At 37.0% G+C, this 15,000-nt stretch overlaps 2 protein-coding genes across 11 annotated transcripts in view; one reads left to right on the forward strand and one right to left on the reverse strand.

Moving 5' to 3' along the window:
- The window catches only part of LOC113829452 (uncharacterized), a 10,133-nt gene extending 6,421 nt beyond the window's left edge, over positions 1–3,712 (forward strand). The window contains exons 7-11 of one of the 2 annotated variants that reach the window (XM_070119239.1): positions 113–206; positions 1,023–1,142; positions 2,446–2,557; positions 2,604–2,621; positions 3,451–3,712. In XM_070119239.1, coding sequence (XP_069975340.1) covers positions 113–206; positions 1,023–1,142; positions 2,446–2,557; positions 2,604–2,621; positions 3,451–3,613 — 507 coding nt within the window. In that variant the 3' untranslated portion in view covers positions 3,614–3,712. The remainder of the gene's footprint in view (positions 1–112; positions 207–1,022; positions 1,143–2,445; positions 2,558–2,603; positions 2,622–3,450) is intronic. The other variant, XM_027382627.2, reaches the window with a different exon arrangement.
- A 3,952-nt stretch (positions 3,713–7,664) lies between these two features.
- The window catches only part of LOC113829466 (uncharacterized), a 177,929-nt gene continuing 170,593 nt past the window's right edge, over positions 7,665–15,000 (reverse strand). For all 9 annotated transcript variants that reach the window (XM_070119234.1, XM_070119233.1, XM_070119231.1 and 6 more), the window contains 6 exons: positions 14,950–15,000; positions 14,363–14,489; positions 14,014–14,137; positions 13,489–13,676; positions 10,258–10,455; positions 7,665–9,708 (listed from right to left, as the gene is read on the reverse strand). The exon at positions 14,950–15,000 is cut by the window's right edge and continues 75 nt beyond it. In XM_070119234.1, the coding sequence (XP_069975335.1) occupies positions 9,606–9,708; positions 10,258–10,455; positions 13,489–13,676; positions 14,014–14,137; positions 14,363–14,489; positions 14,950–15,000 (791 nt within the window). In that variant the 3' untranslated portion in view covers positions 7,665–9,605. The remainder of the gene's footprint in view (positions 9,709–10,257; positions 10,456–13,488; positions 13,677–14,013; positions 14,138–14,362; positions 14,490–14,949) is intronic.

Raw genomic sequence — 15,000 nt, forward strand, 5'->3', positions numbered from 1 at the left:
ACAGAGAAACAGACAGATAGACAAACAGACACGAAAAAAAAACATGAAAGAGCCATAACAAGAGACCCAAAGCAGTATGAAAGGTGCCACATTTCCCTTCCTCAACCCACAGGACAGAAAAGTGGTGGAATGCTACGTCTCAGTGCACTCCTTCGGCGCCTGGTATACCTGGAACGAGACGGCGAACAATTTCCAGTTTACACACGGTGAGTCTTCTTCTTCTGCTTCTGTTATAGGGTTATATTCTGTTATATTCTGTTATAGTCGATAAGCACAGTCTCAGAGCAAAGTATAGTGCCCGGGCAAAACTCGTGTCATGAATCGAAATGAAACTTTTAAAAGATATATTTCACTGGTGAATTCACATCTATAACGTATCTAAAGGTTGTCGTTTGGTTTGGTGAATTTCAAATTTTGACTGGCGTTAATAAAAAAATAATAATAATAATGATAATTACCATTATTATCATTATTAATGATGATGGTGATGATAAATAAATAACTAAAGTAAAAATCATGATGATCATGACGATAATAGTGATGATAATGATAATGATAATAACAATAATAATAATAATAATAATAATTATTATTATTATTATTATTATTATTATTATTGTTATTATTATTATTATAATTATCATTATAATAATAATAATCATAATTATTATTATAATGCAAATAAGTGTAAATTATATATTATAATAATATTATTATTATAATAACGATAATAATAATAACAAATAATAATAATTATATGATAATGATGATTGTAATAACAATTTATAATAATAATAATAATGGTAACAAGAGCAATATAATAACAATAATAATAACATCAATAATAATAACACAAACAACACTAACAATGATAATAATAACAATCACAATAATGATAATAATAACAGCAATAATAAGACCAATAACAACATAATAATAACAAACACAATAATAATAATAATAGCAATAACAAGACCAATAACAACATAATAATAACAGCAGTACCCCCTTCCGCCTTGCAGGTGAGGACAGCCGCATCGATGTGGTGGACGTGACTTACCCAGCGACCGTTGAGGTGGTGGAGGGGCTTCACGCAGAGGTGTTCAGTGCCAATGGCTCCCACGGGCTCTGGTCTGCAGCAGGTAATGGGTAGGGAGGGGTGATGGTAGGGGTGTGAGGGGGAGGGGGGAGGGGCTGGGGGTTAGGGGGAGGGAAGGTAAGGACTGGGGGGGAAGGATTAGGGGAGAGGGGGGAGGTGCTGTGTAAGTGGAATAATAATGAAACACTGTGGGAATAGATATTGTATAAATGATAATAATAATGATGATAATAATCATAATATAATAATAATAATAATAAATACATACAAAGATATAAATGGAATGGGATAAAAATCACAGAAGTGGAGTAGAACACAACAGAAGCTGAATAAAGAGAAGAGGAAATTTAAATCCCAAGAAAAAGGGAAATATATCACAAGAAAAATGGAGTAAAGATCCAACAGAAACGGAATAAAAAACCCAATTGTAAGGGAATAAAACTACAGAAATTGAAGAAAATAAGGACGTTTCGAACACAGTCAAATGTTCCTGGTGAAATTGAAAAATTAAGAAATTCTCGACGTGTTCGAAACTTCAGTTTTTTAGTTCGGTTCTCTTGTAGTAGTGTTTCATTTGCAGAAATGCTTTATTGAGTGTGTGTGTGTGTGTTTAAATATGAGTCTATATGCGGGCGTTCGTACACACACAATGTATGAATGCCAAAACATTTCTGGTCTTGATCTAAAAAAACAAAAACAAAAAAAAAAACATCTAATAGTGACAGAGGTCGTGGGCTAAGGTAGCTTGTAACAGGTAGCCCCACTCCTTCATGATGAAATCATAGTTGGCAACTTTTGAGGCTATACTCCATCCCTTCGCCTTTATTCATTGCATTTTTTTCTTGGCTTCGATTTCGAATATTTTCCTGCCACTGATATTACTGAACCATTTCAAAGTAAATGCACGGAAAACACTGACCTGGTAAAAAAAATAAATAAATAAATAATAATAATAATAAGGCAGAGCTACTGATATCATCACGTTTAACCAACGAGAGTGTGCTATGATATATCAGACATAGCTAGAAACATAATTAATTATATAATTTACTCGATATTGTTTTATTACCAGAAGAAAACAAAACACTTATTTAGGATAACGAGGAGTCCCTTTCTACCTTAATAGCCTTTACAATACCCTTGGGAAAAAATCAATTTCATATTTAGGTTCAATAGGAAAGTGGAGCTACTAGTTACAGTTAAAACTCATACCAAACCCGTTTCGAATTCCGTCTCGAACATCCGCTTCAATACCGCACTTTTTGTAAAGAGTAAAACCGATTCGAAGCTTCATTTCATAAGAAAACGTTTGTCCGCCACTGTACCTTGTGTCGGGTAATTCGCAGGGACCCATGAGTACGTGCACTTCCCCATCCACCTCAAGGACCAGGCTGACCGTGGCTATGCCTGGAGGTCGTGGGACAGCCTTGAGATCGTCGAGTATGACTCGGATGTTGTGTAAGTATCTACAGGTCAATAATGTCTGTTGTGTAAGTATCTACAGGTCAATAATGTCTGTTGTGTAATTATCTACATATCAAAAATGTCTGTTGTGTAAGTATCTACAGATCAAAAATGTCTGTTGTGTAAGTATCTACAGATCAAAATGTCTGTTTTGTAAGTATCTACAGATAAAAAATGTCTGTTGTGTAAGTATCTACAAATCAATAATGTCTGTTTTGTAAGTATCTGCAGATCAAAAATGTCTGTTGTGTAAGTATCTACAGATCAATGTCTGTTTTGTAAGTATCTACAGATCAAAATTGTCTGTTGTGTAAGTATCTACAGGTCAACAATATCCGTTGTGTAAACATCTACGTACATATTTATATATTCAGTAATTATACACTTGTTATGGATATAGATGGATAGTTAGATAGCTTGCTACAGTTGATAGTAGTAGATGTATATAGATATATATATGTGTGCGTGTGCGTGTGCGTGTGTGGTCAGAGGATAACGATTATTACTACCATCATACGATTAAAGATAAATGTTAGTGAAAATTTAATGTACCATTAGTGTCCAAAAAGATATGTGGACCTTTTAAGTATGGGTAATGCTAACTGATAAATAAATACTGTCAAATGTGTACAAGACGTTACACACACACACGCACACGCACACGCACACGCGCGCACACACACACACACACACACACACACACACACACACACACACACACACACACACACACACACACACACACACACACACACACACACACACACACAGAGAGATTATGAGATTGAGATTATACCTTTGCCACACCTCCTTCACACTCATGTCAAATCTCCATCACCCCTTTGCCTGCCCTTATCCCCAAGACCCAGTGGCCCTTTGCCCTGCAGGTACGAAGGCGAGCTGCACTACCTAGGCTACCGCGGCCGTTGGGGCAACCAGAAGCGGGGCTGCGAGGTGGAACCTGTATCTGGCGAGTGCATCCTGGTTGGAGGTCCTGGCTATTGGCCTCAGGGACCCGGGGACTTCCCTGAGGATGGCTGCGGCGCCTGAGAGAGGAAACTAACAGCATGCTCGAGTGTTTGGAGTTTTCAGACGATGTGGAAATAAAATGTTGCAATGTAAAAGATGAAAGTAGATGGAAATAAAATATGATGAAAATATAAGATAATTTTTTTTTTTTCACGATGAAAGGAAGTCAGCCAAAAATGATGGCATGAAAATAAATAATGTTTACTTACCATTATTTACATGATTAACATACATTGATCAAACTCTTTTCTGACATAACCTAATGCTAAAAGCAAGAAGTATCTGAAGTTAAATGAAACCCTTTTATTATACCCATTCATAGTGCTTACGATATCCAGGCCAATTTTTACTCTGTGGTCTTAACACAATTATAAATGGGCTCAAATGAATTAGATTACAGTTTGGAAAAGGTTATTAGGAAAATCATCAGATTTAGAGTTTGACTTTAACATTTACCCTATCATTTTTTTCAGTCTTGGTTTTTTTGACCACTTAAACATTTTCCGTCTTCTAAATTTCAGTATTATTATGTGGAAGGCTAACTGAAGAAGACCTCTTGGAATATTAAGCTGCTAATGACAAAGGTACATGCATAAACATTTAAATATATTTTCATAATTTCTATTTTCTACAATAGATGGCTTCACAAGTTCTATTTCATCAATGAGCCAATTACTAGGCTTAACCAAACACTTTTCATGCTATTCATTGAATTTTCATAAAGGAAAGTTTTTACTTTCATTACCATTAATATTACAGTTAAATGCTAATACTACTGTTATTACTACTACTACTATTATTATTACTACTATTATTACTACTATTATTATTACTACTATTATTATTACTACTACTGCTATTACTAAAAGGAAGAAAGGCTGGCTTTGTGTCAGTCACGAACGGCCTCCGGGAGCCATGGGCACGGTATTCCCTTGGTTAATTACTTAGCCTTTACCCCTTATGGGGACCCTAAGTGGTAGACCATTTCTTTTCCCGTTTATTCAGGCTCACCATGGCCAGTAATGAAGAATCTTTACCCTTGATAGAGGCATTAAGGCTTGCCCCTTCATCAAATAGCTTATCTGAATTTGATTTTGATGGTTTGCCGACCCCTGCCCCTCCTTGGACCACGGCTCGGACCACTGATGCTAATACCCCCTCTTCGACGCTTACGAACAACTCTAACCATTCTGAAAAACCCATTCAGGTTATTACTCAACCCCTGGAAAATACCTTTTCCTCATCCCCAATATCCTCCTCTTCATCCCCTAATGCACGACCCTCTTCAATGTCAACCCCCTCTTCCCTTATTACTACTCTTCATCCTTATTGTCCTCCCCCCCGCAGAACTACTCCACTCCACACCACCCCATCTTCCTCTCGCCCTCGTCCTTCTACTACCTCTACCTCTGCAAACCTTCTGGGTACTCTTTTTGGCCCAGCCAAGTGGGATCGATTCTTTGTGATTCCCCCCACAGGCCCCTATTCTGAGAATACCCTTCTCTTTCAGCAGTGCCTCCAGAAACAAGTAGGCAAGGTTACCTTTCACAGTCGCTCTGATCGTTCACGTCTTGTCACAGTTACATCTGAAGCTCAAGCTCGTGCACTATCTGCCCTAACTGACCTTACTGGCAAACCCATTCCTGCTGATGAACCTTGCCCAACTCTTAATACTTGTACTGGAACTGTTTCTATTCCCCCAAATGCTTGTCCCATGTATAACAAGGACTGGCCAGACTGTGAAAATGACCTACTTTCTTGCCTTGATGAATATGATGCAGTGGCAGTACAGTGTTACACTCTTCCTCCTAGAGGCCGACATAAATCTCAATATTGCCAAGATTAGCTTCCATAAACAAGACCTCTCCCATGAGTTTATATTTGTGGATTGTCTTATCATGTCTGACAATATCAACCCCTTCCTCGTCAATGTCAAAAATGTTGCCGTTTTGGCCACCCAGCCATTTTCGGCTCAGTCACGTACATGTGCCAATTGTGGAGACTCCCATAATGTGTTTTATAGGAGCTTCCCTGCCTAGAAGTTTGAATGTGAGGTAGCAGTCCTCAGATTTATACTAGGCCTCACACTACAAGAGGCCAGACAGGAAGCACGACGACGAGGTTTTTCTCTCTCAACTTATTCCAAAACAGTCCTGCGCTCTGCTCCCTCACCATCTACACAAGATATTTCTACATCTCCCCAGGTATCTTTTCCCAATACCCAAAACCTATGTCCTATGTCTACTCACACTATCCACCAGTCAAATCCATTTTCCATCCTAAATCCAGATACTCCAGATACCCCTCCTCCTCACTTTAGTTGTCGTACCAGACAACCTAAACGTTCCACTCCACACTCTCCTACTACATTCTCTCCTACATTTTCCTCTTCATCTGTTCCTCAGATATCCTACTCCTCTTCTCCTCCTTATAAGAGAACCTTTGTTTCTTAGTCCTCTATACCAAATTCCCCTTCAGAAACCCTTGAAGACATCCGAAACTTCCTAAAGATGACCCAAGGGAACACTCCGCTCCCTCATCCACCCCACAGTCCCTCTGTTCCTACTCCTGCTACATTTAAATTATTTGCAGATATTCATCCTCCTCCTTCCCAAGTTCCCTCCACCCCCCTTCCTCCTACACCCTCCCAACATACCCCATCCTCTCTACCACTTGAATACTCACACGAATCCTCTCTATCACAACAGTGTCCTATTCCAGACCCCTCTCCAAACATTTTTCATAGTGCTTCACCACCTTCCCCAGTCTCTCTCATCCCCTGGATTCTTCTCCTCCTAGTTCTCCAACAGCCACCTCTGTTTCGCTAGTCACAGATACACTGCAATTCACTCACTTGCTCTGCCCCCTTATGTTCCCCCAACCCCTTCCCAAGATGCCTCATCCTCTCAACCACCCAAACCGACCATACCACCCAAACTGAACCTCCCCCCAAAACCCCATCCTTCCTTACTATCCCTCCCACTCCCTCGTGGATATACAAGTGAATCTCTTTTATCACAATATCCTTCCTCAGACCCCACTGTCCCTATCAAACCCCCCAGACACAACTCCTTCAACTATTCCTGATCCTTTGTCTCAATCCCCAGATACCTAATCCCCTACTACTAATACAACCATATATAATATTATCACCTATTATCCTTATTCCTTCCCCAGTCACAGATACAATACAATTCATTTAATCAGTCTGTCTCCTTAACCTTTCCCATTTATTAATCACTGCTCTACTTCATTTACTTCCCTCCTTTCCCCTTTTCATTACCATACTTTCCTGTAACACCCTCTATTCTTTGATATTTAACACCACCCCTTCTCCCCAGATTTTTTCTCTTACTCTTCAACAGCTATCTCTATTCTTCCTTGAACATTTTTCCTATACATTCTCCAGTGACAGACACACTATAATTCACTCAATCGCCCTACCCTCCCGTTTATACTAACTTCTGGTCTAGCTCACTTGCTTCCCTATCCCCCTTTTTCGCTACCATATTATCCTGTAACGTTCTTAATCCTTTGACATGTAACACATTTTATCATAATCTTTAACTCTCCTTTGCCTTTTCCGACGCAATACTTTACCATAGTGCTATATGACCTCTGATGTCTAGCACATTTATTTTCAAACATTAAACATTAAACATTTGTACAATGAGTTTATTACTAGTACTACCCATCTCGCCTGTTTACCTTTTCCCTTGTTATTTTCTTTACTCTTATATTGCTATTAATAATGATAATGCCATTATAATGACTATTGTCTATGATAATACCAACATTAGTATTTAAACCATTAGTTAAAAAATGTTTTTCCGTAAACACAAGGAAAGGTGAAATTAGGCGAGATCACGAGGTTTACTTATTGCCTCTAAGATAGCTGATACTTGTGGAGCCTAAACAATACTAAACAATACTATAGTGAATACTATATCTTCTCAGCATCTCTTGGTTAAAAGAGTAATATGCATTTACTTCAATACTGTTTTTCCTGTCTTTCACTCTTCTATTTCCTAAGATATGGGAGGTTTTGAGAATATTAAGATAAACACATAAAAAGACTTTCATCATTTTTATTTGATTAGTTCTTCTTTGGTGTCCGTTGGCACACTTCACCATATGCTCGTATCTGACATTCTTTCAACACTGCAGTGGAAAACACAGGAAGTGGAAATCCTAAGACGAGATTGGCTTAACAAGAAAAATGGTAAATTGGAAGTTATCTATAAATGCTATTATTACAAAGAAAATGAATCTCGACTTCACAGAACACGCTACCTAACCAGTGACACCGTCTGATATCAGTGTGACCAGTGTAAACAAAATAGCACACATGAAACATACAGTTAATATCATAAACATAAGAGACTAGCACTGGTACACCTCCTTCCAGATCGTGCTTGATGCGTGTCCTACTCTTAATAAAAATACTCGTGCCTATGTATTTTTTTTTGTGCAGTAAAAAGTTCTAATAAGTGTGGATGATTGTATAACATGAGCAACATTTCCACAATATGAATGAATGACCCTACATAGTTAAGAAAAAGAATAAGAAGGATAAAACTAATGATAAAAAGTAAAACTTTCTTTAAAATGCGAATCAACAGATTCAGATGAGACCACAATGTATAATTACAAAAGAAATTAATAAGTCATTTTCTAATAAATCTAGAGATGACAAGATGTTAGCTCAAGCCTAAATTTACCCTACCATAAGCGAAGTCATATATCTATATATATATTTATCTATCAATATATTTATCCTTTATCTTAATGCACAGGAGCAACAACGTCAATAAAATATCATATTCATATGTAACAGGAGTAACATGTATCAGGGAGATGAGAGAGTTGAACACACACATATACAAGGCTAGTCACTGAAGGAAGACCAGATACTTCTGAAGGAATAGGTCTCCATTTCGAAGATTCCCTCTGCCTCCTCCACGTTTACATTCGTTCATAAGATAATGGCAAAATTAACATAAATATGTTTCTTCTTCCAGTAATGTAATATTTCCTTAACAGTGTACAATGTAACCCCAAACTGTTACAATTATTCTGAACATTGAAACAACTTTTGTATATCAAATATCTAGATGTCCTTGACTTTTGCAATGTACATTGTGTAGATGAATAAAAATATCAAATTTCCAAGTTACTATACTTAAAAATGAACCATTTAAACAATTAATCTATATTTCTGGCATTCCAAGTTATCTACTTGCCCAAATAATTTGAGTCTAATTGATAAGAATTACTCAGTGACTGGCCATCTACATGGAATAATACTATACACCACAAGAATTCACAAAGACTGGAATGCAGAAATAATAATGATTACAGTAAATGTCAAAGTCCTTCAGTATCAAAGCACCATTTCAATTATGCACACTCATATTTTCATCTCATGAAAATAAGAAAAAGTAGTGCAAAAACATAATATGCATTACTAAACATCTCACATTATCTGGAAATGCATATAAGCATTGACAAATTCTTTAAGCTTCTTTGCTCTATTGACAAATTCTTTAAACTTCTTTGCTCTTTTAATTAAAAATGTCTTTTCAGGGTAATAGTATCATTTCCTAATTTTCTTCTTCAAACAAACAAAACAAAAAAATGAAAAATCAATATTCTTTTTACACTTCTCTCATCTTTGAATATATGTAATCCTTCTTTAGCTTGCCTCATTCATGGATTTTGTAGCTACACCTCTCCATTCATAATTAGCTTCATACAAGATAGCAGTCCTCATGACAAACATCCCTTTTATATAAAGTTTTTCTTTCTGTTATAAAACTGCATTTGTTAGTTCAGAATTCAAGATATATATATGACATCTTTTTTTCCTTCTGTAAGCATTTACAAAAAATGATATCCTGTACAATGAAGTTATCACAAAATAAAAATTCAAAAGTTAAGTGAAAAAGGTACTTTCATCCTACCCCTCTGCAAAAAAAATCTACAACCTTCATGTCCAACCATAACAAACTGCTTAGTCATCTACAGGTGCCTCAAGACCACAGATAATTGACTTCATGAAAGAAGCTGCCGCCAGGGATGCATATGGCTGCCAATCTTTGTTTCTTGTTCCATCTCTGAAAAGTTAAACAAAACAAAATGTCATTTAAACTGAGTAAAATCTGTGTGTGTGTGTGATATATGTATGTGTGTGTGTGTGATATATGTATGTGTGTGTGTGTGTGTGTGTGTATGTGTGTGTGTGTGTGTGTGTGTGTGTGTGTGTGTGTGTGTGTGTGTGTGTGTGTGTGTGTGTGTGTGTGTGTGTGTGTGTGTGTGTGTGTGTGTGAGTGTGAGTGTGAGTGTGAGTGTGAGTGTGAGTGTGAGTGTGAGTGTGAGTGTGAGTGTGAGTGTGAGTGTGGGTGTGTGCGTGTGTGTGTGGGTGTGTGTGTGTAGGGGTGGGATGTGCACATGTGTGTATGAGTGTGTGAGTGTAGATGTGTGTATGAGTGTGTGAGTGTGCATGTACGTGTGCCTGAGTTTGTGTATGTGTTTATGCGTGTATACATTCAATCATATCCATCTTGATAAAAACTAATATTTTTACAAATACTCTTTGAGTAAAACTATTTCTAATCCTTAATATATAATAAGCACTTGAGACTCTACCATCTCTGCATACTTACTGGTAATCAGAAATGCCCCTAATGAACATGTAATGGTCCTTGCGATTGCCATAGATGGATTCCACAACTGCATCAAACTCCTGGTCATAAGCGAGCACACCGAGTTGAGAAGCAAAGTCCTGTCTCATTTGATCGTTGCAAACCACAGAGTGACCTGAGGCTATTACCCCCATGTGAATGCGAGGTTTTGTCGGGTCCCTGTGCAAGAAAAGGGTATTGTGAGTCAAAAAGACTTGTAGAAAAAGGTTTGGATGAGAATGAATATCTTGACAGTACATGTAATGTAAATAGGTCTCTTGCAATGTAAAGATATTCATTCTCATTTATCTATTTCCCTACACAATGAATATTGTTCATCATACAAATATGTGTAAGGGATTAAGAATTTCTTGTATGTTCTTCACTTTGAAAACATTGCTGGGAAACTCTCTCTCTGAGTGTCTTCCCTCTCTTATTCCTGTTCATTCACTTTTCTTTTTTATTTGCTCTCTCTTTTTTCATTTGTTCCTTCACCACCTTACTTCCTTACCCAGCACCCACTCACTCCCTTATATACCCCTTTACTTATTCTCTCAGCAACTCACTCAGTCACCAATTCACTCACCAACTTGCTTAGTTACCTTTTCATTCATTCACTAACTCATTTGCTTAGCTCTACACAGTTACTATTTGACTCACTAACATATTACCTCAGTGGTCACAGCTGGCATGATATACATGTCGTGTCTACAATATTTTAGTTTATCAAATGTCTTTACACATAGATGGCTCCACAATTACTTAGTCACTAAGGAGTCAATTATTAGGCATACCTACCTCTCTTTTACCTTTTGCTTTGATTTTCAGAAAGATTCTTTCTTATGTTTTACTGTTTGTTGGGAATTTCTTAAAACAAATCACAAATTGTGATTTGAATATGTTATTTGCATGGTCTACATATTTATTTTAGATATTGATCTATTTCATACATTTACTTAGGCAGCAGCTGTCATTGTGATAATTTTTATCTTTCTTCAATATACCAAAGGCATTGAATCAAGTCTTTGTCCCTTTGTCTTTTTCTGTCTTTGGGCCTGAACTCTGTCTCTCTATCTCTTCCTGTTCTCAATTCTAGTTTTTTTCACTTTGGTTACCAGAGCATTAATTATATCATTTATATATTTTGGGGGGTTAGCAAGGCAGTGTAATATCTCTTAAGGAGCACGAATGGGACAGGGCCGCATCTCTTCTATATACTAGCTTATAGGTCACCACTGGGCAAAATATAGTACCTGTATGCCTCCCCAGCTAGGGTACAACTCAGTGAACAATAATGAGAAAATTTTACACTTAATTTTTTTTATGTACTACAGCATCAACAACACAGCTATATGGTAGGTTTGAAAGTTAAATATATTCATTTATACAAGGCTGGGAGAGTCTTAGTTGTATAGTATATAAATAATACATGTTTGGTTAGGAATATTATTAATGGTAAAATCAAAATTCTTTAGGTAGTAGGCGAAGTCCTGCAGGGTGACTTCCCCACATTGAGAATATGTATATAGCAAGATTCTTTCCGTCTTTGTTTTGTTTGCACAGCTGACAAGTATAAATAGGAGTAAACCTTATTCTTTCTCTACCTGCAGAAGCACTTCCTATATATCAAACATTTGGATCATCGCGTAAGAGGCATTAATGGGAGCCGTTGACAAGAGTTGGGTTGTGGTGCTACTTCAAGGTGCTGCTCTATGCCTAGGGCAACGAGAGGACACCCTTTCTTAGAGAGAGATCTACAGCTTTAATAATTTTCTGCAATTTCAAGGAATGGAGAACTCAGGTGAGGTCACAACTATTTGCTAATTGACTCCTTTGTGGCTGAGCACTTTTGTGAAACCATCTGTGTACAACAAAATTCACAAAAAAATACAGTGGACAATACATAAAACTGCAACCAATGGGTTAACACATTAGGTTTGGGTGTACAAACTTCAAGGAAAAGGGAGTGCCAGAAAGGGCACAAAGTAGATAAGAATTTGATGATTCCCTGTTCAGCCATACGTCATTCTGAATATTCTTTTCAGGCCGTCCCTTTTACCCAATGGTGTAGACAGACATATGCCAGAAGCATCACCTTCACTCAATCTGCTTATCATCACCGTCACTCAACCTGCAGGATAAGTTCCTCCTTGTTCAGGGTCTATCGCTAAGCTTCCTGGTATTTGGAATCATGAATGGTGTATGCATGTATTCAGATCAATTGATGTAATATAGGTAATTAAAAGCGCCAATTGGAAATGAATTGACTATTTCAACTGGTCAAAGCATCATTCTGGCTGTCTTATAAAAATTAAGTCAAATCCTTATTCCAACCTGAAAACATATCAACTGAAAGACACTTTCCATAGAGCAGGATATGCTAACATCCTTTGTTGACTATTAGCTGGAATCATGTTCTTCAATACAGCTATTATAAAGCACAGCAATTCCATCAGTAGTATTGAAGGAATCCTGTAACTCTTGTTAAAATTACAAAGCAGTAACACCAGTCAATTCAGGTTTTAAAAGATCGTCCTGTATGTGGTGCAACTTGATAAGGTGTGCTGGCATCTACATGTGGCTAGTGAATATTGTGAATGGGACACAAGCATAGATAGCAGTATAGAGGAAAAGCTTATGGCATAAATACCTTATTCTTAATATTGGCTTATCCGTTGGTCTGTCTGATAATCTTTAAGAATAAAATATCAAATAAGGGGTACATGAAAACAGACTTTTTTGGATACATTAGTTACAATCAGTTTAATTGTCACTTTCATAAAGAGACTCTAAAAGTGAAAATCATGAGCAAATTATTACTACATACTACCAAGTGAACATATAAAAAATACTGTATTATGCAGCAATATCCCAAACTCATGTCAGTACATTACAATAATCATCTTGGTTTACTACTTTTCATTAAACATATTACCAAACCAATGTCTTTTTTTAACAATCCTTGCATTTGTTTTACATATTTACAGCTTTTGGACATCATTTAATAATTTGGAGGTGAAGATGTGCTTGTGCAACAAAAATTAATTTTGAAAAACCCTACCTCTTTCTTCATAAATTTAATCACAATCTAAGTGCAAGTGCAGGCATGAGTCTGCGGAAACCTCATCAGTTCCATAAAAACTTAATGCCCAAATGCATTGTTACAGGGCAGCGAAACTGAGAAGGGATACAGGGTGGGAAGAAGACCTTTACCTGACATTCTCGGCCCCTTCGGGTGGCATGGGATGAGACACCTCAATCACATCTGAGCCTCCAATACTCATGTACAGCTTGTCTGTCCCTTCATCTGGTCTCTTGAAGTCCATCTCCTGTGCTGCTAATTTGCCATTACCTTCAGACATGTACTGGAGCCAGGGTGCTGGGCCACATGCTTCCTCACCCTGGGGTAAGGGAAAAAGAAAATAATAATAATAATAATAATAAGTAAAAAAAATCATTTATTCACTATCACAATGCATTGGTAAGAAAAATGAAATACTACTACTACTGCTTCTGTTACAATGAGCACTGTCATTGGTTCTACTTTTACTACATGAGGTATATGGTGGCTGCTGCTCTTACTACCAGTACTAGAACTACCAATAATTATATTAGTAATGATAGTTATGACCACATTAATGAAGGTCAGACAAGGCAGGGTTTATTTGATTCTTCCTGATATACATGTAGCACATGGTGACCCCTAATATTTAAGACTTTTGCAAGAAGTTATGTTACCTGTTCCTTTAGCTGTTGAGCAATTTTCTGTAGAGTAAGGTCAGGTGGTCCCCAAGACTTGGTGTCAAACTCAAACAGTCCATCTTCTAATACCTTTGCTCCCTCACAATACATGTATAAAAACCTGAAAAGAATCAGAATAACATATTTATGGCTACTTCTCTGTTAACCAGCAGATATTAACTGAATACTTTTGTTGAATTCTATCAGATATTTATATTAGCATTTAAAAGAATGCTAATAGCTACAACACTGCTTAGTTCTACTTATGTTTCCACCTACTTAAAAGAGTAACATTAAATAATGATTAAACAAAACTTCCACGCCTATTGCAAATGGCCAAACTTACTTCTGTCCATCGGGAGGACTTGACGCAACAACATCACCGAGTCGAACATGCTTGTTGTAATCTGTGTAGTGTGGAACTCCTCCTGCTGTTCCCACAAGGAAAACATAGTCCACTTTCTGGAAAGTCCCTGTGATACACAGAATGAAGCGCTTATCCCATGTACATTAACTCAAACAATGAAGGCTTAACATCTAATTGTGCTATGATGCTGAACTTGATACTGCATGTTGCAAATTAATGCCTATTTATAAGTCCCCTGGTGAAAAGGGACTTCATGATTAAGTTGTTGCAAAGAAAGTTTCCACTGCAATGCAAAAGCAGCCCAAAATTAAATAAAATCACAAAAATTCAATAAAGTTAGGATGAATAGAACAAGAAGAAGGAAAAGTAGAAAGCAGAAAATAACCAGAATCTGAAGTACTGAGGAACAAGATGCGAGAAAAGAAGATGAAAAGAAGAAAAGAAATAGATTTAAAAGAAAAAAATATATATAAAATAAGAAATAAGAAAGAAAACAAATGACCAAATGCAGTTGAACAGAAAAATTAAGAAACTTTTCAAATATTTGCAAATTTTATACCACGTACCAAGCAACCGTGTAGTTGTATTTCCAGCAGCAATGGAGGCTGACCGATCTC

Source organism: Penaeus vannamei, chromosome 43 (genome assembly GCF_042767895.1).
Source record: "Penaeus vannamei isolate JL-2024 chromosome 43, ASM4276789v1, whole genome shotgun sequence".
In the NCBI taxonomy this organism is placed as follows: Eukaryota; Metazoa; Arthropoda; class Malacostraca; order Decapoda; family Penaeidae; genus Penaeus; species Penaeus vannamei.